The sequence below is a fragment of the Pholcus phalangioides genome, unplaced genomic scaffold, assembly GCF_987345545.1.
Source record: "Pholcus phalangioides strain wild (caught in Gottingen) unplaced genomic scaffold, Ppha-v1.0 ptg000041l_1, whole genome shotgun sequence".
Classification (NCBI taxonomy): domain Eukaryota; kingdom Metazoa; phylum Arthropoda; class Arachnida; order Araneae; family Pholcidae; genus Pholcus; species Pholcus phalangioides.
Window position 1 is genome coordinate 389357 of NW_028301627.1, and position 24071 is coordinate 413427.

At 37.7% G+C, this 24071-nt stretch overlaps 1 protein-coding gene across 1 annotated transcript; it reads left to right on the plus strand.

Annotated features, from left to right (window-relative positions):
- The first annotated feature begins 1250 nt into the window (after window positions 1–1250).
- MetRS-m (Methionyl-tRNA synthetase, mitochondrial) lies at window positions 1251–22171 on the plus strand. Its single transcript, XM_089254375.1, has 12 exons — window positions 1251–1372; window positions 3425–3540; window positions 4451–4522; window positions 4626–4712; window positions 6410–6535; window positions 10093–10198; window positions 11926–12056; window positions 15272–15381; window positions 16815–16914; window positions 20903–21014; window positions 21318–21509; window positions 21622–22171. The coding sequence occupies exons 1-12, from the start codon at window positions 1267–1269 to the stop codon at window positions 22008–22010; spliced, it is 1647 nt and encodes a 548-aa protein (XP_089110501.1). The 5' UTR covers window positions 1251–1266; the 3' UTR covers window positions 22011–22171.
- The last annotated feature ends 1900 nt before the right edge of the window (window positions 22172–24071 follow it).

Sequence of the window (24071 nt, forward strand, 5' to 3'; positions counted from 1 at the left end):
GTATTGTCTGAGGCTTTCGTGACCAGCGTTTAATGAGTTACAAGCGATTTCTGGGCTAGTAGGACATAGTTTAAGGCATTTTTTTCCTGACGTTTCACCTACATCAGTGGCAGGCATCTTCTGAGATTAAACGTACGTCTAGTGTCATCGAGTTGTTCCCTACATAGAGCATTGGCTGCCTTGAGTGGATGTGTTGTGCTCGGATTGGATGTGCCTAGTGGTGATTGGTTATCCAGGTTATTTCCTCTGGGGTTGGGGGGAGGGGCACAACTTGGCTCTCTGTGCCACTGGGGTAGCAGGATCCAAGTGGATGCACCTGCATCGTCTCAAGCACAACATCGAAAGGAGGAGATGTTGAAGATGGCATTCCACTTGGGTCCCATTACTTCAGCTGTACGGAGAGCAGAGATGTGCTTCTGACGAGAGCCAAAGAGGTAATGATCTCTGCAGCCAATCACAACTAGACCCGACATGCAGCCACTGTGGTGGTCGAGGGGTCATAGTCATGGACTTGCATCGTGGGGACCCGGGTTCGAGCCCCACTGTCACCACAGTGATGGTCGGCTGAAGGTTAAGTGGTTTTCTGTGGTCCCCACCTTCGAAGTGCAAATGCGAGACCAATCTCCCCTTTAAAAAGTCTCGCCACAGAGAGCAACAGGCCTACAAACAGTACAAATATTCAATCACTTGCATCACTTCTGAAGTATAGATGGCTGCGCTGAAAAATCAGGTAGCACTATATACCCACTCAGACTGCTCGGTACACACACTTATACTTCCGGCACAACTTTCTAGGTAATAAATTGCCCATGGTGATAGACTTGTTGTTCTCAGTTTGAAAGAAAGACCTCACACGCAGCTCTTCTGTGACCGATCAAGTCGCAAAAGTCTACATAGAGAACAACTTGATGACACTAGATGTGCAAAACCTAGATGTATACATTTAACCTCAGCAGAAACCTGCCACAGATGTGGATGAAATGTTGGAAGAAAATGCCTTGCTTAGAAACATGGCCTAATAGCTCGGAAACTACTTGTAACTCATATTTGATGGCTGCCATCTTACTTCTTTTAAAAATGTATAGGCTTCCAAATGAGAGATACTTGCATCAAGAATTTCAATTCAGAACAGGGATATCAAATTATTAAAAACAAACAGTCGCTCAAAAATCGTTGAATCAATTTTTTTGTTTGCTATGAAGTTTTCGAATAATAATTCTCTTTATGATATTTTTTCTACAGCCTCGTTGAATCCAGGTCTGAATAATGCACATGAATAGCAGATGGTTGGCGAAATTCTGTGGATTCCAAACCCGCCATTCAAGCAGCTTGCCTTACTTTGTAACGACGCCAATATTCTATGTCAACGGAGGTGAGTTAGCTGAGTAGGCATCTACCTAACTCGGTGCATGTCCTCTCTTGCCAGTGTGTGTCTCTAGAGCAGGCATCTTCAGCCTGTTGCTTGTGAGCACTATGGTGCTTCCTAAAGTGCCTAGATGCTCAAGTGTTTGATGCTCATGTCCGATTTCGTGCTCTCAAGCACTTGGTCACGTTCCAATTAAATATCTTGGAGGTATTGCAAGGAATGAAATCGTCATTTCATGCATTTGTATGTTTAACTTGCGAAAAGTGTGCTCTTCTTTTGATGATGGCCACAGGCAGTGCTCATGGCTGGAAAAAGGTTGAAGACCTCTGCTCTAGAGACGCAAATGCTGGCATAGGGTACTGGTGTACTCCAGCTGCATTTAAGGTTTAATTTCTTTTCCATACACAATATTTCAGTAGGAAATTGTAGCTGATACTCTGATCCCAGGATCTTCAGCCATGACCTGTGGGCTGAATGTGGCCTTCTGACCATTTTTAGAAATAGCTACTTTACATAGAAAAACGATTTAAGTTCCAAAAAAAACAAGAAAAAAAATATGTTAAAGAGCTCTGGCCACTGGGAATTTGTACTGCTGTATTTAGAATTGGGAAATGTCTTTCGGGTTCAATAATAATGCTGTGCATTTGATACATTCAAAACTGCCATCATGATGAATTCGTGGGGATCCAGAGTCAAACCAGTTTTTGAGACCTATGCATGATTTCATATTGGCTACATATTTCAAGAGGCCAAATTTGGCATCTATAGAGTATACATAATTACAGAATTTACAGAAATGCTAAAAACATAATTACAGATTTTCATAATTGATGAAAATCTACAATTATAATGAAAAATAGTTATAGAATTATCAAAACACAGGGACGGCTCAAGTTTATCTGTCACACGGTGTGCAAAGCTTCATGTGCCGCTCCCCCTGATGACAACCCCAGCAGGAAGCTTTCAAGGCTATAGTCCAAGGGACCCTTCAATTAACTTTTTTTTTTAGAAAAAAGTGCCGCACCATTGCTTACCAAGGAAGTGAGAATGTGGGTGACCATACATCCTGCTTTTGAAAAAAATTTTCTGTTTTTTCAAAGCAGGGTTGTCTCACTTTTACTTTTTCTTTTTTATATAAAAATTGGCACATTTTTAAGACAAATAAAATTTAATTGGTCAAATCGTCGATGCATTTCGGCTCTACAATGGAGAGCCGTCATCAGGACCTCATGATCAGAATTTACACAAATGAGTTGTGGAGAGGTGATGTTTATGTTTGGTCGTTCGGAGAGTTCGCCTTTGTATTTGCTGCATCCAAGTGGTCTTTGGATGCGAATCGGGGTGCCATCTGTTGCAAAGTGTTGAAAATTCTGTCTCAACTGAGGTTAATAAAGCCTGTCCAAGCTGACGAAAATAGGTCCAGAATTATTTTACCATTCATGATTATGCCAGATAACTCAATCCACAAAACTGCATTTATTCATGAGCCATCATCACTTACACTTATTATGTGAAGATGATGTATAATAAGATGGTTTTTATTAATAAATTTATGTCAAAGGTGTTTCTGGTGCTTCAGGGATGAAGCAAGTGAGAAGCCGCATAGTTTCCTTTGCGTTTCTTTGAGTGTTCTGAAAAATTACTTTTCAACATCACTGAAATGTACATTTGCTTCTTGTGATAGATTACATTTTTGTTTCTAATATTACCGTGCCAGGCCATGATTTTTCCCTCGAGTTTGTTCAACACCTTCGTTGTCAGCATATGACTCAAAAGCATGATGTCATGTGAATTTTTAGTTTTAAAATGGAACTGATTATTCTGCGATGTACATTGCAGATTTTGTCACATTCTGCTTCGGGGGTTCTGAACACCCACAGGATTTATTCATAAATCAAAATTTCCCACATAAAACTCCAGAAGAGCACCCACAGTGTTGAAACATTTCTGATACCTCTGAGCAGGAATAAACTTTTCAGAGAAATCTCTCCAACTGTTAATAACCATAATTATTATTAGTCATGACCACTAATTATGCATTATGTTTTCATGCAAAAGCTCCGCACATTGGACACCTACAGTCATGTCTCTATGCAGATGCTTTCGCCAGGATGCATCGGTTGATGGGGAGGAACGTTGTATTCTCCACTGGAACAGATGAACATGGCCTCAAAGTAATTTACGAGTTTTCTTCCTTCAAAAATACAATGGTCACATGAATATATATGCAAATACAAATGCCACATCAGACAAAACGCCCAAACATGGCTGAAAAAAAGATGCCCATGAGAAATATGGATGTCAAATGTAATTAAAATACAGCAACTCACACACACACTCACATACAAAAGAACAATAATCATGGAAAACTAATTATTATAAAATGTAAATATACTGCCCATAACAAATACAAATACAAATACAAATACAACGCCACAACAGGCAAACCGCCCAACGAGGTGGCTGACCTAAGAACATCATGGATCCCCGAGCCATTTTTTGGAGGCCCTACCTACTACTGCTACACCACACATGCACCCCCCCCCGCCGCGGAACCCCCCCACAACGAACCCCCAACGAATCGGTACATGCGGGAATGTGCGTGTACATGTAGTGCAACCTGACGTAAAGTTTGTTAGTAAAAAAATGATAGTATGAGTGACCAAGTGAGTGTGCAGTTGACTGTATGAGTGAGTGACCTTATGAATGACTAATTGGCCATATGAAGAGTGAGTGATCAAGTGATTGATAGTATGATGAAAGCATTTGACTTTTTTTTGACATTTTAATGAGATTTGTTGGCTGCTAAGCTACACAACTCAAGTTACCAAAAAGCTTGTCGTGGAAACTTCATGACCACAAAGCATTCCTGGAAAGACAATTTTGTTTTGCCCCTATCAAGTACTGTACTATCCCGATCTGAGTTTACTCCAAATAGTCATAACTTCACACACCATTGTCGCACAGTTACAATGTGGGCTGATCGTTTTATTTTGAAAATTCATAGAATAAAATCTCTTTCAGATATGAACTAATTTTCTACAAAGGCTCAAAAGTTTTAATTCTTTAATTTCCCGTTGTTAGATTTTTCAAGCTGCCAAATCTGCCAGTAAAGACCCAGAAACGTTTTGTGGAGAGATATCAACACAGTTCAAGGTACGAATATATGTATCCTGTTTCAATTGAATGCTTTTATTTCTTTTTCTTATATTTTCTTTATGTAACTGACTTTCCTTTTTCTTTATAATTTATATGTTAGGATCTATTCGAGGAGACTGATGTTTCTTTCACAAGATTCGTGCGCACAACTGACAGTTCTCATGCTGTGGCAGTTCAAAATTTTTGGGTTCGTAATGAAAATATGCTTGTAATTTTATTATACAGGGTGTCCGGTTTCAAATGGCAAGTGCAAATTGGTAATGTCCCATTGTATGGCGATGCTAAAAAAATTTGGCAGCAGAACTCTTAAGAGTTTTATGACAAATTTTATAGCCACTGTGGTTGTGGAGTAGTCAGTGATGGACCCACATCTCAAGGACCCATGTTTGAACCCCACCATCGCCACAGTGATGGTCGGCTGAAGTTAGTTTCCTGTGGCTCCCAACTTCAAGGCACAAATGCAAGCTGATCTTCCGGTTAAAAAGTCTTGCCACAGAGAGCAACAGCCCTACAACACTACAAATGTTCAATCATTACACTTCACTCACAGTTCAAAATATAGAGGACAGCACTAATTCACCCACAACACCATATCTGCATTCAGACTGTTAGGTACACACACTCACACTTCCAGCACAACTCAGTTAGTAGTAAAGTGCCCCTAGATGGCAACTGGAGTTGTGTTCGGTTTGAAAGAACAAAAGAAAAGACAAATTATATAATTGCGTCATTGTGCATTCTACAGTTTTTGCGAGCAGACATGGAAAAAGGGTTTTATCACAGGAGACAGTTTCACTTTGTTGTGAAGATACTGCTTCTACCTACACTCTCATCAATGACAAACTTGATTCCCTCCTCAGAAACTTTCCTTTCCCTCCCTCCTTCAGATGATGTAATATATATTTCATGAGTCCGTTCAAGTTAATAAGCACTATTCTCCCGAATTTAACTTTTTTCAGAATTAGTGAAAATAATTATTTCAGAACTGACTGAAATTTATGAAAAAAACTAATTTCAGGGAATAAATGTTTTCAATTATTTTTGTCACTGTTAAACTCTGAGGTTTCATTGGCCACCTCTATTAAGATTTCACTAATTACATAAATTGGCGGGCTAGTGGGAAGTTTCAATATAGCCCGGTGTCTGAAAGGTTGAAGAATCCTGTTCCAGGTATACATTAAAGACAGTACTTCTACTACTTAACCAAACATGGACCTCACGCGAAATTTCTAATGATTTGGTACGGTATTTACACCAGGACGATTCATGATCTGAAGGACTTATTTGTCAGAATAACAAGTATTATTTCTTTTTCTTTCTTTTCTTAATCTGCCCACGACACATGCTGTCTCCTTTGGGAATAGAAGTCAGTGCCTCTGACATGCTGGGCAAGTTGGCTCACTGATATACCAGAGACACAACTTTTTTTCCCTTATGACACACATTAGTAGAATAACGGCATCATATCTCTGCATAATGTTGCTAACTGGGGCAGTTATTGCAGTAGTTGAGGGATGCTGCAATGTCTCCACATGGCACATCATCCTACTAATGTGTCTCTGGTATATGTCACTCCAGAAATGTTGCAGCAAATATGACTGGAACTCGACTTCTGATTGGATATCATTCTGAAAAGTGGTAGAAGCTCATGCAAACTGATTTTTTTCCCCACAAAGACTTGATGATTGCTCTTCATTTATTTACTTTTCTCATCTTCTGCAACACTTTGTGAAGTGGAGGAGCTTCTCAAAAATCAGATGCAATCCTACTTCATCCAGAAACCCTGCATTAATTATATTGTATAATGTTATGAAAAGATAACTAATCGGATATTAACTAAAAATTATGATACATGATCGTTTATAATTGTTTTTTGTTGCACAGGAAAGACTCCAAAGAAATGGTTACATATTCAAAGGAAAATACGAGGGATGGTACAACGTGACGGAAGAAACATTCGTTCCACCTTCTCAAATAAAAGAGGTAAAAGATTCTTCTGGGAAAGTTACGGTACGTATTCCTTTTTTTTCTTCTGCTGTTAAAGTTCATATTTTTTGACAAAAAATCATGCTTTTTATTTTCATATACAGGTTGACCATAATTTCAGTTGCAACTTTCAAAGACTTTAAAATGAATACCACTGGTCAGAATGACGTATAAAATTTGCATGAATACTCCTGAAGAAATGGCCATTCTATGAGTGAATTTCCTGAGATTCATGAGTGCAGTGCCACCTATTGGTGAATTTTATGTAATTTTTTACTTCGCCAAACAAAATTACATTTTTTTCAGGAGTATTGATGTAAATTTTACACATCAGTCTGACTAGTGGCTTTTATTTTATAGCATTTTGAAATCACAACCTTATAATCATTCTGTACATAGACCAAAGTCCTTAAAAATTGTAGAATATCATGGGTAGAGGGATACCAAATGCATGATTTAAACGATTCTACATTAACATATTAATTCCATGCTACCACTATAGTAAGTTGTCGGCTGCCTCCACTCGGCTAGTTTCAAAATTTTGAACTGGTCTTGTAAACGGGTCAACAAAAGTAAATTAATATTTTGGAAATGGGGTAACTTTTTTTTCAGTAAATCGGTGCTGGGGAAACCCTTAAATGAGATAACTAACTCGTCCACCGTAGCAATCATGTTTACTCTTTTCCTCAAAATAGATTTGTCCAAGTTTTGACTAATCTTTTTTTCTCCCTTTACTCTTCTCCTCACCCTTCTATGAGACTTAGACTTGTTTTTCAGGTTTCCACCTCTGACGAAATTTTTCATTTTCTTCCTCGCCTTTCACAAATCCAAAACATACTCCTTATCTGAGGCATTTTTAGCCCCATTTTGGAGTTGATAAGGTTTGTAACTAATTCTATTTTGCTTTCTTGTGATCGGTGCTTCTGAAAAATGAAAGAAAATTGACTTTACAACTTGTGTAAATTGACAGAAGGATTTTGGCTATTTGTTCATCATTAGCTTTGAAATAAACTTTCAAAAGAAATGTTGAGTTTATTTTTAACTGTGAAACATCCAATAATTCTTCCATTGTACATTACGGTGAACAGTAAAAGTTCACCGTAACAAGTGCGGCATATAATGAGAATCTCACTGGGTTTTGTTGATAACATTTTCCAACTGGAGCTATCAAATGCTACACTGATGGCTCCAGGATAACCAAAACTGGGGCTGGAGCAATCTTCCGCATATCTAGAGTCGATCATGACCACCATAAGATTCATTTATATCTTGGTAAAATGACTACCGTCTTCCAAGTTGAAGTACTTGCAATAGCCATACTATCTGAAAACGTTATTGGAAAATTTTCTTAATCATACCAAACATCTGAATTCACACTATTCTCTGCTCATGTGTTATTTTTTCAATAACTTCATCTGGACATATCCCAAGGAGACCTCCTCTGCTCCTTTTCTTAAAAAGGGTATCGAAGACAGAAGTAGCCTCCTCATTTATTTATCTAAATAAATTAAGAGGCTGGGTGGTCTGGAAGAATCTGCTTAAGATATGGCCTTTATCGGTTGCAGTTATACTATAATATCCCACGTACAAGGGTTCGGCAAAATGGTAGCAGTGACCATACCTTCCATTCCCAAAACTGTTGCAAAACCTCTGGGAAATCTCCACAGTGTGTTGCTACTTCATATCTACATGATCCACAATTCATGTTATACTACTTAGTGTCAGGGCAATGGGCAAAATTTCCTAAGCTCTTCCTGCATGGGACACCATAGAATGATGATGATAACGGGGGTTTGAGAGTGGTTGTCAAATAGCAAATGTGAAATAAAATGAAAGAAGGAATTCTAAAGTAAATGAAAAATATTTCTAGAATAAAATGAAAAATAATTCCAGAATGAGTGAAAAAATAACTGAATGGTGTGGGTGAATCAACGGCAGTGGAGGGGAGCAAGTTCCAGTTAGCTATACAGTCAAATCCCATTTTAACGGATACGTTATAGCAAAAATTTCGTTTTAACAAACACCTTTCTAATCTCCAGAGAAGTTTACATAGGAATAACGCAAAAAACATGGAATTCTTTTATAACAAAGGGATTTCTACGATCTCTTAGAGTTCGCTATAACAGGATTCTACTGTAGTATGCGGAAAGAAGCTAAATTAAAAGCAATCGGTGGAAGCAGAAATAGGGTTTATCTTAAGTGGATGGTCAAGTCTGCTAGAGATATATGTTGGCTTGGAGATAATACCAGAGGTGTTAAAGTTCACATTTTAGTTTGGAAACAGACACAAAGGAGGATCAACTGTCATAGATAAAGCGGGTGGATTTATTTTGTATTGATTCCAGCTTCTCGATATTGCTAGTAGTGTAGGGGTACCAAATTTCAAAGGCACAGGAGAGAACTGTAAAAATATAGGTTTGATAACAGAGGAGTCTTACATTGTGAGTAGAGTGTTTAAGGTTGCGGCGAAGGAAGAAGAGATTATTGAGACATTTTGTTGGTAGAAATAATCATTATGCCTATTCCGGCACAAGTCTGCTGAAATAATGACACAGAGGCATTTATATTGAGAAACCTGGGATATAGAGGCATTATTAATAGAGTATGAAAATTTGAGAGGTGAAAGTTTACGTCATTAGGGGTATGAGAAATACTGTTGGATAGAGTAGGGTTTAGAACTGGTTGGGGTTGAAAAGCAGGAACAATGTTGTTAGTCTCAGGGTCCCAAATGTATTTAATATTGTTTAATCTCAGAATTAATTAATTTAGTAATTAAAAACTTTTTCGGAATTAGTGAAAAAAATTATTTCAGAAGCGATCAAAATTGATTATTAATAAAAGAAACAATTTCAGAACAAATAAGTCTTCAATCAATTTTCGCCCCTGTTAAACTGTAATGGTGGGTTGGTAAGATAGGGAGTTAGAGATGGGAAGAGTTCAGGGTACATGGGTTCAAACCCACCCACCTCCAGATAATTACACTTGTTGTGGCGTTATATTTGTATTTGTTTTTATGGGCATCTTTTTATCAGCCACCTCGTTGGGCATTTTGCCTGTTGTGGCGTTATATTTGTATTAAACCTGGGGCTGGAGGATTCATTAGCCCTTTGTATTGAGATGTCACTAAATTATACTCAAGTTGGTGGTATGTGGGTGTTGCATAAAGTTTCAAGTTGGTGGTATGTGGGTGTTGCATAAAGTTTCAAGTTGGTGGTACGTGGGTGTTGCATAAAGTTTCAGTTTGGTCCACCATGCCTGAAAGGTTGAATACCCTTGGCTTAGATGCAATCACATGTCAAAGTAGCTTCGCTGCCCAAATGACCGCATCCATCATTCTAGTGCTAAGACGACCATAAGTCATCAAATTTAGCAAGAACGAAATTTCTGCCGCTTATGAGTAATTCCAAGAGTTGAAAATTGCATGAATCCTAATGAACTGGAATTCATTTTAACAGCCGAATAGACACATGTCAATACATTCTTTGATTGCAATGAATCCAGCCGAACGTTAGAATTGGATTTGAATTTCAGTCATGAAACTTTGTAAACATTACTTTTCTTGATGTTTTTCATAATATCAGGCATATGCTGAAGGTGGCCAACTCTTGGAGAAGATGAGCGAAGAAAACTATGTTTTTCCTCTGACCAAGTTTAAAGATGACCTGCTTCATTGGTATAGCAAAGATGGTATGTTCCCAGTCACAGTTATTACCTATTATCATATTTCATGATCCACATCATATCGATCCTCTTGGAAAATTAAAATATTTCAATCATATCTCCATTATGGCTACATTGTTCCAAAGAAGGCATATTTAACGAATCAAGTTTCTCTTCATAGCTCAAGCCTTGCACACCTGCCAGTGCTCCAGTGGCTCTTCAACCAAGTTTATTTCCCTCAGTAGCAGTGAGTTGCCCCCTTGTGATACTGGGATATTTTAAGGGGGGGGGGGGCACAGATGAAAATCAGAGTCCTGACAAGTGGGGGCCACAGAGAGCTGTGAAGAAATAAAGTTTTCATATGAAATATGGTGGGGGGAAAAAATGTGACTTCTTTCAGAATCCAGTAGAGCTGCCCATGAAACCAAGGTCATCTTATTGTCCCGGGGCCTTCATATCCATTAGGGAGCCTACAGAATGAGATTTGGTACCATGATTTTCAAATGTAAGCTGTTTCTTCCTGGTAAATATGAGATCCCAGGGCATCAATTTGAATGTGGGTCCCTCGATGTTGAAGCAGTCATGCATAAAACTTTCACAAGAATGAAGCTTACTGAACTCTACCCCAGGGTGATGTGTTGGGAGGTTTGATTTAGTTATCAAACTAATTATATAGAATACAATTAGTTAATTATAAACATATCATCCCGTATTTTATGCACACCTATTTTTTTCGTATTATTTGTCTTTTGGGAGGGATGATCGCCCACTTTCTGGTTTTTTTAATTATAAAATCAAATCTAATCATATAAAGCTTTAAAACGTATAAAAAAATTTTTTTTCATTATAAATTTATTTTGGATTAAATTCAATTTGATGTGTACAGGGTCTGGCTCTTGAATAAGGTTGGGAGGGGAGGGGTGGGGCATGGACTGAAAAAGATTGATGGTCCCCAAACCATACTGCTCTATGCCAGGACGAACTAAGCCTCAGAAAAGTGAAGGATGAGTGTGAAGAGACTTTTTAAGAATCAAATCGATCATTCTATTTGGTTTTTTTTACCGTCATGTAACAATGGTTTATATGAATAGAAATTTTTCTCTTATTTTTTATGTATGGTTTAGACGGGGAGAATTCAGACAGGTTTTCACTGTGTGCAGTGTTTTTAATTGGCCAAACTTTTCCAGCGCTTCTTTATATATATATACATTACTTAAAATATATATGGAATATGTAAGGAGGCTTTTTTTGTGTATCCCGTTAGGGGTTGGGAAGTGCACATACCAGTAGAACATAATACAGATCATCCTGAACAATTTTTGTACTTGAATTTTGTGTCTACAAGCAGTAAAAGTTGCGATAGATGAAATATTTCCTTTCATGAGTATTGAAAGCATTTCTTGAATGCTCCAGTATATATAGAGAAAACTCAGACAGCGCCAGGTATTAAAGCTAGTATTGTTATATAGGATTTCCACTATATAAAAAAAAAATGCTTGCTTAATATTCAGAAGCAATTTTCAATAGCTTAAAATGATTTTCGTAGTCATATTTTGGGAATATTATTTTTAAATGAAGAAGTTAAATGTACACACTGCATCACTGTAAGCACCATAGAGAGTTGGAAATTTTGTTTTTAAAACATAATTGCCGTAGGCCAAAAAATACAGTAACTTACTTTTTTGTGAATTTTCTGTTGATGAATTTTCTGGACACCGTCAATTGGCATTTATTTGTATATTGTTTTGATGTAGTGATAAAGCCAAAGATGTTCGAAGAGCAGCTCAGAAAATGGGTACATGAAGGGCTGTATGACTTATCAGTTTCTCGTCAAAGATCTCGCTTGCCTTGGGGAATCCCGGTTCCTGGCGATCCCTCACAAACTGTGAGTATTTTGAATGAGTTTTTTTATTTTTTTACAAAAGAAAAGTTGTATATTGTCTACTGATATTGCGACAAGACTTTTTCGAAAAAGTCAAGCTCTAGCAACCTCAGTAATTTTTATATTTGCAACCATCAGCTTGTTAATAATCCACTTGTTACAGTACATAGAAAAACAACTTCGATGCTTGAATGCGAGCCAGTCCCCCATTTGAAAGTCTCCTTGCAGAGAGCAGACATACCTACAACATACTTACATTTTGTAATTTTATATTTTAAATTGAATATTTACCACGTTCAATTTAAAATATGGAAGACAGATGGTTAGCGCACCAGAAAGAACGCAGAACAAGCGCAACTCCAACATAAATATGTTAGGAGTAGGGTTTCCATATTTCGAAACTGGGAGAAAAAAGGAAACGTGCTCTCTCACTTTTGGTGGTGTCACTTTTATCAATTTTCATAACAGGTGACACCAGGGCCGCAACTAGATATTTTGTCACCTGGGTCAGCCAGCATTTTGGCACCCCTTGTAATGTAGAAGAAGCACTTAAAGGGTGAATTTGGCGCCCCCTTCTGGTTCAGCGCCTGGGACACCAGACCTGCCTGCTCCTTCCTAGTTGTGGCCCTGGGTGGTGACATTGTGACGATGCAATATTCTTCAAAATTGTTATTGTGATGCATGCCCTCTCAAGTCGTCTGGCGCGCTCATGTTTTTGTTGTCCAATATTCTCATGTACCTGTATAATATTCCAGAGTCTTTGTTGTTGTAACCATTGGTCAGGTACAATTTCGCTCTCAAGTTCATTTAATAAAATGTTAATTATTTGTTAACTTCACAGGAGAGCAATTATTTTGTGTCACGGAATAGTCCCACATGTACAGGGGGTTTGAATTAAAAGACCCTATTTTAAAGTGGCCTGCAGGTGAAACCAGACATCAGAAAATTGTGAAATTTTGTGGAGAACTTTATAAAGTGATGGGAATTTGTTTCGTTGGGAAAATTTAGTTGCACTTGCCACCACCAGAGGGTGTTTTATTAAGAAATGACACATTTAGGCAAATGCTTGCAATTTTAACAATTGCTAAACACTTTTACAATTGTCACTGCGACAAAACGTGTTCCACATGATGGCCATCATTTTCAGATACTGTGTGAAATCGCCGAATGGCATGTTTCACAACTGACCGAAGTGTGTGTGGGGAAAATGTTCAGCATGTGACGTGAAATGCTGCCTTCAAAGTCAGGTAAAGTTCTTGGATTGTCACGGCTTACCAGACGTTTCAAATGCCCCGAAGCAAAAAATCGCATGGATTAAGGTCTGAGGATCAGGAAGGTCATAGATTAGGAAAGTGCCGGCTGATGACACGTTCTTTTGTAAAATGTGTTTTAAGAACATTCGTGGAGGAGCTCCGTTTTGCATAAAGATTGTGTCTGCAAGGCAGTGGTGTGCTTGCAGAGCCGGAACAATTTCCTTCTGTAATAGCAATGCATATCGCTTTCCCAGTGATCGAATCACATGTCACTGAACCTGTAGAATGTAACTCCTTGTATAAGTAGGGACAGAGAATAAATGCTTCAGTAAATCCACACCATACCGTCACTTTTGGTGAATGCAGTGGAACCTCTAAGATAGCGTGCAGATTTTTTGGTTTCCAAATTTGGCAGTTGTGAGTATTGACTACTACTACTACACCACACATGCACCTCGTCCATATTCATTGTGAGTATTGACGGCACCATACAAGTGAAAATGTGCTTCGTCTGTCCAGAGGACATTCCAAGGCCATTCTGAATCGATCTCAACATGAGCTAGAAACTGCAGTGAGAACCAGAGTCGAGCATCATAATCATATGGAAGCAACCGCTGCACAAGTGAAAGTTTATACAGATAATATCAGAGGATATTTTTCACATGATCTTATGGACAGTTGAACGTTACCTATCCAACGCCTGTGCTACACTCCTGACACTAATGCTACCATTAGAATTTGAAGCTCTGTCCTCTTCCACCTGAAGCGAAACATCCTGTACTGCATTTATAGAAACAGGTTTTTCTTCCTCTTCCAGGACGAACAGCCAACGATCCTGTGGTTTCAAATTTTATCGTACTCTGAAGGTTCTTATCATTCATTGGACCTTTTCGAATCCTCTTCCAAGTCCGATATTTCCGTAGAGCAGTTTCTGTGGAATTGCTGTTTCGGTAAAATAATTTAGCCAAGAATCGCATCTCATAAACTTATCGTCATTGTGAGCAGCAATTACATTGAGAAACAAGATCTCCGCGAATGTTTCTAGGTTTTATAACAGATGCTGCGTGACATAACATAAATTTACATGCTTACTACAGGTATTCAAAGTGAAACGCCCTCTGGTGATGACATGTGCAACTAATTTTTTCCCCCGAAACAAATTCCCATCACTTCATGAGGTCCTCCACAAAATTTCACAATTTTCTGATGAATGGTTTCGCCTGTAGGCTACTTTAAAATAGGGTCTTTTAATTATGGACGCCCTGCATGATGAAACAATATTCTTCAGCTTTTTCCTTGCTGTTCATATTACTGTGATAATAAAAATAATATTAAGCTGTTCTATTCCTTTGTATACTTTCCTCTTTGTTTTACCCCTTCGCTTACAAGCTACTAGCAAGAAATTTGGATGATCTCTGTTTGACGAAATCAGAGATAAATATGGTAACCTTGTCTTAACCTAACCACATGTCAGATAAAGGAAAAGGAGGAGAAAAAGCAAATGAAAAACAGTATGCTAGATAAGTTGATAAGAAAGTATGTACGAAATAGATTTCTCTTTTCTTCATCGCCCTACCTATTCGCTGTTGATCTTATATGTATATAATAGAAGTATAAACATCACATGTGGGGGAAAAAATTGCTAATAGGAGTATAAAAATAAATGGAGGAACAACTTTTCATAGGGTTACAACAATGCTTTACAATGACGAGGAGATAGGAAAGAAAACAGAGGAAACTTGTTTGAATTTATTCCACTGGCGTTTAGACCCAATATTATGTCGCTGATCGTAAAGGGGTTAAGCAAACAGACATAAACTGTGTTTATTTTACTTGAATGGCAGCATAAACTTATAATTTATATATCTACAGTAATGCATAGCTTTAAGTGAGCAAATGTTCTTGTGCTAGAAGTCGCTGGCATCTGCTGATCTTGATGATGAGTTTTACAAAATTTCATTTCAGATCTATGTCTGGCTCGATGCACTGGTTAACTACCTGACAGCTGGAGGGTACCCTAAGGAGAACTCAACGTGGCCAGCTGCTTGCCACGTCATTGGGAAGGACATCTTGAAGTACGTGCATTTTCTTTTTAATATTTAAATTATTTCAGTCCTTTCAAGAAAACACATTCTATACCTTTGTACGGTTAATGTACATACACTGCCTATTCGGAATAATGCTTCTAATGAAAATATCTTGTATCTATGTGTGGTTTTTTCGCATTATGTTAGACACATATTAATATCGAGAAAGATGAAAAGCCATGAATATAACTCAAAAAATAAGACCCCCAAACAGCAGTTTTGAGGCTAATATAGTCCCTTCTTTAGTGGTAGAAAGTCTGCTATAGCGCAGACTACTCGTTTGAACACAACACATGGTAGATATGAGGTCGATGCATGATGGTGATGATGATGGCAGAGGAAGAAACTTGATTTGATAGCGATGAGATGACACGATTACAATTTTTAGATGGAGTAAAATTTCAAGAATTGGACCCAAATATTGGAGAAATCGTTAACTGAAGAAGAATTATTATTATGAATGAGAAGTGCTTCAAAGATATCTAAGTCGAGAGGTGAAGAAAATTTTTGAATGATTTTGGCTGAATTAAAGTCAAAGTGGTTATTTTTGGTCCAGAAATGTTGTGATATAGAAGAACGCTTGAACTCCTGTGCTGATGTTCCAAAAGGCCAAATTTCAGGTTAGCGTTGGGTTTGGCTGATACATGAGAGACAGCGTTTTCAAGAAATTCTCTAAATGCTTTAGTTTAGTGAGGTTATCAACAGGGTCTTTAGGTTGGGTGAAACAAATTTTATCAATGGGTGAGAAGACAACTGAAATTTGGAATCTGCAGAGAATTTTGGCAATATGGAAGCTGGTTTTTTTGGGGAGGAGGGGGGGGGGAAAGGAAGAATGATCAAATTGTGAGTGGGATTTGACTTAACTTTGGGTCTCAAATAAGCTGTTTGCTGAAAATTTGTGCCGTCAAAGAATGAAGGTGGCCCCAGTCAATATTTTCTGCTTTGATGTATTCATTGCTGCAATAAATCTGGAGTGGAGCAGATCTTTATGGCTCTGGATAGGAATGTGTTGAAGGCTTCTAGTTTCTGAGCAGGAAAGTGGGAAGATCTGTTGTTAGTGGGATAGGGATGCCGCAAAATGATCATTTTGATCATTTTTTGCCCATGAGGGCTAATTAGACCGGAACCTACAATTTATTGCCGATTCTGAACGGCAGGCTTGTTTTTTATACTCATCGAGAGGTTGGTGCGTTAACCCCTTGATGTGGGGGTGGGGGGGTGGGGTTGCTCCTCAAAATGATTAGGGTATACTGTAGTTTGGAAACCGTGCTCCATTCGTGTAACCAAAACATCCAAGAAAGGAAGCTGGTTGTCGTCCTCGATTTCAGGAGTGAACTGAATAAATTTTTTAACATATTAATATTATTCCATTAATGTCTCACATTAGCCCTTAATTATTTTACTTCTGTTGTCTTTTTCAGATTTCACTGCATTTACTGGCCTGCTTTTCTAATGGCTGCAGGAATAGAGCTTCCTTCTTGTGTCTTTTGCCATTCTCATTGGACTGTCGATCATGAGAAGGTCTCGAGTAATTTTTAGATCATTCAGTATTTTGAAATTAGTTTTATATTTTCGAACTTTGAAGTTCAAAATGTGAACTTGTTTCCTTATTTAAATACAGTTTCTCCACTGAGCTGACAGGATTCCTATCGACTTTAAGAGTCAGGGAAATATACAAATCAAATTGATAAAAATCGGGAGGGGGGGGGGTCTGAAACTTGAAAAATCTGACCGTTTTCAAGAGAGTTTAACCATTTTGCTCTCATGACAATTGCGTTTTCTAGCCCAGAAAGCTCATAGCTTATTTTTGAAATTTTCAAGGTTTTCTCCAAAAATTTCTTGTCTAGGACAGCGGTTCCCAAATAGTCATGGATGCTGAAAATCTTGGTGTCTGCCATGGACCCACGCGAGAATGTTATCAAACGATGGAGGGCACTCTATCACTCTATGCATTACTACAGGGTGATCCAAAAGTCACGCAACTTATTATAAAATTTTTTCTCAAATTCTACTGATTGTAAATGCGAAATTTTTTCATAGAAAGCAACACTATACTGTTCAAAATGGTGAGCCATTTTTTTTTTTATTTTCCATGCACACTGATACTCTCAGTGGCTCTTTATTTGTTGTATTATTAAGAAGGTTTTTGGTCTTTGGAAGTTTTGGTCTCTAATTTCACTTATTTTTTGCGTAGGGATTTTAATCCCAAGAGTTTAACTTCCATGTGTGGAAAATCCCTATTTTATTTGGAAAAATCCTTTCGTAGTTATTAGGGAGTGGTTTTAGTATAAAATACGTGCGGGTCCAGGCGAAAATCTCCCTAATTTTCATTTTTAAAAGTTGGCAGCTATGCTTTTTTCAACAGGATAGAGAAACCTGTCGTATGCCTAATCAGAACAATGGCATTTCTTACATTTTTCCAAGACCGCCTTATTTCAAAAGGATTGTGGCCAAGAAGATTACCAGATCTGTTACCACTGATTTTTTTTCTTGTGAAGACATTGATATTGAAGGACCGGACACCCCCCACTGTTTCTGATCTCAGAGATATTGAAATGTTCCCTCAGGATGGGTGTATCCAGAGTCTTGTGGGGACAACTGAAGGCAAATGTGTGCAAGAATAATCCCCATTCCATCAATGAACTGAAAGAAAATGATTGAAAAGGTTCACTCACCCTGGGAAAAGTGGTCAGAAACCCCTGGCAAAAAAAATATGTGCTTGCATTCACGTAAAAAACTCATATTTAAAACATGTTGTGACATTTTGAAACTTCATTTTTGTATCCATAAATGCTGTTTCATTCGAATTAATATAGTTTTTTGATTTATTTCTTGATATTTCAAAAATGAAATATTTCAGAATGTATTGCGTGACTTTTGGATCACTCTGTAGTAAATGTGATCCAATATCAATGCCATCTGTTGGACTTCAAAAGAACTAAAATAATACAAGTTTTGTCAAATCATAAACAATATTACTACTGCAGTCTACCAATGTTGAAGTGGTGCTTTCGCATGTTGATTTAATTAAAACTTCTTTTTTAAGTAATTTATTTATGTTAGTTATATTTTTTCAAATTTGCATTATTTTTTCATCGTCATCTCCTAATACAAAAAGCACCTCCTGGGGGCGAAAATTACTGTAGCCAAGAGAGGCTGCAATGTCTCCACTCAGCATTTCACGCTAATAATGCATGTTATAAGTGTGTCGGTTATATTGGTCACTTTACTTGCCCAGTATGCGAGGAGTCCGGGTTTGATTCCTGGAGGAGATGAATCTCACTTTTCTTTCCAAATATTCGTTTCAGCATAGCATCCGGGAAATTCGATTTCTCAGTGTATTTCGGGAAAACATTATCTTAATATGATTATAATCGTATTAAGGGATAATGTTTTTCCGCAAGAGATAATGTTTTTCAAGCAAATTTGAAACGTAGGTATTATTTTACAAAAATAGATGACATGAACCAAAATATGGATCAATAATGAATAAAAAATGTATATATGACATGAATGTCGCTCTCCACTTGTTAATACAAGATATACAGAAGACTGGATGTTGTGAAGATATTTATTATTTGAGATCTTAATTTTTTAAGGAAGGAAAAAACTCATTTCTGCCTCTACCGGGAGTCGAACCCGGGTCCCTCGATATGTATGTGTATCTTATATGTATGTATCCGGTCTTCTGTATATCTTGTATTAACAAGTGGAGAGCGACATTCTTGTCATATATATAGCCCTCTGGTGGCTCGTCGTCCATGAGCTATTAGCTGTTCGGTTTCACCGTCCATTGCACGGTTCCGTTCGGCATATATACGCTCTAGCAGAGGAAAATCTCTATCTCCTCTGTAGCTTAGTGGTCAGAGCACTCGTCCGGCAATCGAGGGACCCGGGTTCGACTCCCGGTAGAGGCAGAAATGAGTTTTTTCCTTCCTTTGAAATATATATATTAAGATCTCAAATAATAAATATCTTCACAACATCCAGTCTTCTGTATATCTTGTAAAAAATGTATATATTATGCATTCACTTCAGCTATTACGCCTCTATGAAGTTACAACTATAACTGTTTACAATGATGACTACTAAAGTGAAGTTTTATTCATAAATCTTTGTCATATTTAAACAAAAAGAACCAGTTGTCACACTTTTTTGCTGTGATCTGGTAATCGTAAAGTAGTGATACAGCTTTCATACTTTACAATCCCAACAGCGAATGTAAGGGGTTGTACAGGATTAAAAGTTAGTGTGTGCTTTAAAGTACCATCAGATCTGAAAGGGTTAAAAGTCGGTATTGCATTTTAAGAAAAACGGGGGAAGACTATATATTGACATTTTAAACGTCTAAGGGTTGAGATTTGGGATCATATTTCCTTCTTTGGAGAGAATGTTATTGTGTTTGTCATTAGATGGCCCCTTCTGTCAAATCTATATATAATGACATGTCCAGACTGACTCATTGATTCATCATCGCCAAGCTGAAACCAGTGAAGTTATTAATATGAAATTTGGTCAATAGTTTCATTTCATGAAGTAAAAACCCACTAAGAGTTTTTTGAAGAGGGTTCAAAGGTTATATAGAGAAATCATGCTTTGCCGAAGCCATAAATATAAAATTTTGTCAGAGTTTCAGTTTGTAATGTAGAGAGATTCGCTCTCTCTCTAAAAAGGGATATTTCAAAATTCAACATCTGAAAGGGTCATATGTGGTGAGGGATTTCAAAGGTTATATGACACAATCGTCGCTGAGTCCAAACAGCAGAAGTTACAAATACGAAACTTGGTGACTGTTATATTTTAGAATGAAGAGAAATCACCAGGATGGGATTTCTGAAAATTTAACTCCCAAAAAGGGTCCTCATGTTTTATGGGGGAAATCATTGCAGAACAATTTTCAGATTATCAAATCCACAGGATACAGTTAGTCAGTTATATAACTATAGCTCTTTTATGGCCATATTCACCAACACAGTTTAAACTGCAATTGTAGGTGAAAGAATTGAAGATCGAAACGGATTGGTTAAATTGAAGATTTCAACCAATCCGTGTCGATCGCTAATCGTTTAACCTGCGATTGTATTTTAAACTGTGTTGGTGAATACGGCCGTTACTGATAGTAATAGTCTTGCATAGGATAGACATAGTTCTTGCTTCAACCCGCAAATAAGCATCTAGTATTCTGTGTTTACTGTTTTGAATATATCCTTATTCGATGCAAAATGTGTAGCCCTGTATTGTAAACACATGTTATGGGATGTATAGACTTGAGGTGCCTGGGTGCCCAGGCACCTCAAGAGAAGGGGGGAGGGGCTCACAAAAATGAGAACAGGTTGAAATTTTTGAGAATTTGCCAGATAAGGGCCTCAGAAAAATCACTTTGCCCCCATGATTGGTGAGGGAAATGATCAAATTTTTTGTTGCGTACCCTGGAGTTGATAAAAACGAACATTGACCGTACCTATCGTGTGCCATGATGCTCATCTAGTCTTTTTTTTTTCTCCTTTAGATGTCAAAAAGCAAAGGCAATGTTGTGGATCCTTGGGCACTCATAAAAAAATATGGTTCCGATGGTCTTCGATACTTCTTGTTAAGGGCATCTACAGCATCGTCTGACTCGAGTAAGTGCATTCAATATTTATTCAGTTTCAAAGTGCTAGGAACTTAACCTATATATGACGTATCGTAAAACAATTTACCATATTTACTCAAACCCAACATGCCTATGAAACTCGCTTCAATTCTCAGCTGCAAAAACGTGTATTTTTTAAACGCACACCCATGTACAAATAGGTTTGGTTTTAGATGGAAGAAGGTGCAGGTACTTTAGATTTGAGTAAATACAGTAAATTGGTCTGAAATCCAAATGTTTACTGAATCAGTGTTTATATGATGAAGTGGTTCTTAATCATAATTATTGTCAGATTATAGCGAAACGAAGATCTTCAGGCTGTTGAATGCAGAATTAGCTGATACCCTGGGCAATCTATTGAGTCGCTGCTGCGCTCCGGCGATCAACAAATTACAAGTATTTCCCGCTTTTTCTAAAACAGCGCTAGACTTGATATATGACAGAAATGTTCAAGACCTCATCGATGCTGCATCGTCTTTACCAGGTATGCTAGTTTTCTGCACTGCTTTTGAAATTGCTTGACCAAGTTATTAAACTGAGATGGCATTTAATTGGTCGACGAAAATTAAAGAATGCTTATTGCAATTTTGTTTCAGATACTGTGCCAAAAAGTTATTTGGAAGGCGATTTTTTTCATGGTATCGAGATGATAATGGATTCTCTGCGGAAGACTAACGGATTCGTTCAGTCCCAGAAACCTTGGAAACTTGCTAAAGAAGCAGACACTGTAAGCCAATCCAAAGTCAACATCGTGCTTCATATTTCTATGGAAGTGTTAAGAATAAGTGCATTGCTACTACAGCCCGTGATTCCGAATACCACCTCGCAGCTCCTGGACAAACTGGGAATCAAAGATATTGATCGATCGTGGCAGAACTTACAGTGCTTCTCTGCTCTGAAGAGCAAATCTGGACACGACCGAGATGATCAAACGCTGGGTATGGGCAGTTACGTTCTGTATTCTAGACGGAAAGCTGAATGTTGATTGAATGTGAAAGTTTTTTTCTGCATATTTACTCTGAGAATCACCTTAACGATTGAAACGGGTGCATCAATGTGTGAAATATATTTGGTTCGACCCATAGTAATGCATAATGTGTATAGCATAGTGTTTTTTTAAAGAGACAAAAATGACTATTCAAATAATTTTTGTATATCCTTTATTGGCAGTAATTGGCTCTTACATAGAACACACAGGAATTGCAGAGTGATATTAGTTTTTCTTTGGCGGTACATTTGAAATGGGAAGCAGAAACATTCACACGCATTAGTAACACAACACAACGATACTTTTCTCTCACACAAATAACGATTGCAAAAATACACTAGTTAGGAAAAAACTTGATTTTGCAAGTTTTGATTATGTTTGAAGTGTACATGTTAATGTTTCGAGATCGAATGTATTGCATTTCTCTTTTTACCCAACAAGGCTACAAACAAGATTACTCTTCAAATGCTTTTTCCTGCTTTTCTCTATAAAAAAAATTTTTTATAAAAATTTTTGCGGGATTAACACAGATAATAGAGCGATTGATGTACCGTAGACTCGCCTCAAAATAACCTACCGCATTTGTTTGATTCTTTAAGCAAACGTTTTTTTGTTTTTTTTTGCATTTTTGAGCAAACCCAGCCAATTATTTTGCCGCAGAAAAATGTATAATGTAACAAAGGTTTATGCACTGTCTTAGCGAACACAGAACAGCAGTAGTCTTTAAGATACAATACACGCCCCAAGATATTTCAAGAATAGAATTACACTGAAAGTAATCATTGAGGTGGTGATTTCTCATGTGGTGTGTCACACCATTTCAGGGTGCTACTTAAATGGTTAAGGGCAGAGCGAGTGCGAAATCGTAGCTACTATTATATTACATTAGTGCCAATGCTTACGATTTTTTCAGCCAGGCTGACTATTTTTCATCAAGAAAAATACAGGGAAACGGCCAGTTGTAGTCAAATATGATGCCAAAAGTGAAAAAATTATCAATTACTGCTAAAATCACTGATCCGTCAGAATTTAAACTCTGTTGTAAATCGGTAAATCGGGGATTACAATGAATTTTGCAAACAAAAGTTACTGCGAAGGAAACTATAAATACCTCTATAATGATATTTTTAACTGTATTTGAAATGACCTATGGTCTAATGTTATATTCTCCTTGATACAACAAAATCATTTACCATGATAAATCCCTCTACAATGATCATTTCTGGGGATATTTCGAATCTGTTACAACAGTATTTTTTTACATTTGCGACAAATTTTCGTACACATATTCAAATTTGAAAAAAAAAAAAAATCAATACACTGGGAAACTTTGTTATTGTTAGTGATGAGAGAGTTCCCGTCAACAATCATAGTTATCAAGGAAACAGTTATTTTCCAGATATTATGCTGAGGTGAACTCGGAAAGAAAAGTCACCACGTCTCCACCGGGACTCGAACCCAGGCCCCTCTTGCATACCGGGCAAGCATGCCACCATCTACACCACTGGAGACATGACCCTGCCTTCCTTATTTCACGCACTGTGGCGTGAGGCATTGAAGTAGAGACATCAGTAGCCTCTCTTAACTTCAAGACTTTTCGAGTTCACCTCAGCATAATATCCGGAAAATAACTGTTTCCTTGATATCTCAGGCTGAGAAAAATCCATTTCTCTCTCTCAAAACCATCCCACCCGGGGGCCATTTCCTGAAGTTAAGAGAGGCTACTGATGCCTCTACTTCAGTGCCTCGCGCCACAGTGCATGAAATAAGGAAGGCGAGGTCATGTCTCCAGTGGTATAGATGGTGGCATGCTTGCCCGGTATGCAAGAGGGGGTTTGAGTCCCGGCGGAGACGTGATGAATTTTCTTTCCGAGTTCACCTCAGCATAATATCTGGGAAATAACTGTTTCCTTGATATCTCGGGCTGAGAAAAAGCCATCTATCTCTCTAAAATCGTAATTATGTTTCTTGATCATCTGATCTAAACTCTTCGCTGTTAACAACTACTGATAGTATTTTTTTTGATTGAAACGGACTAGACAAAAGCAATTCAACAAT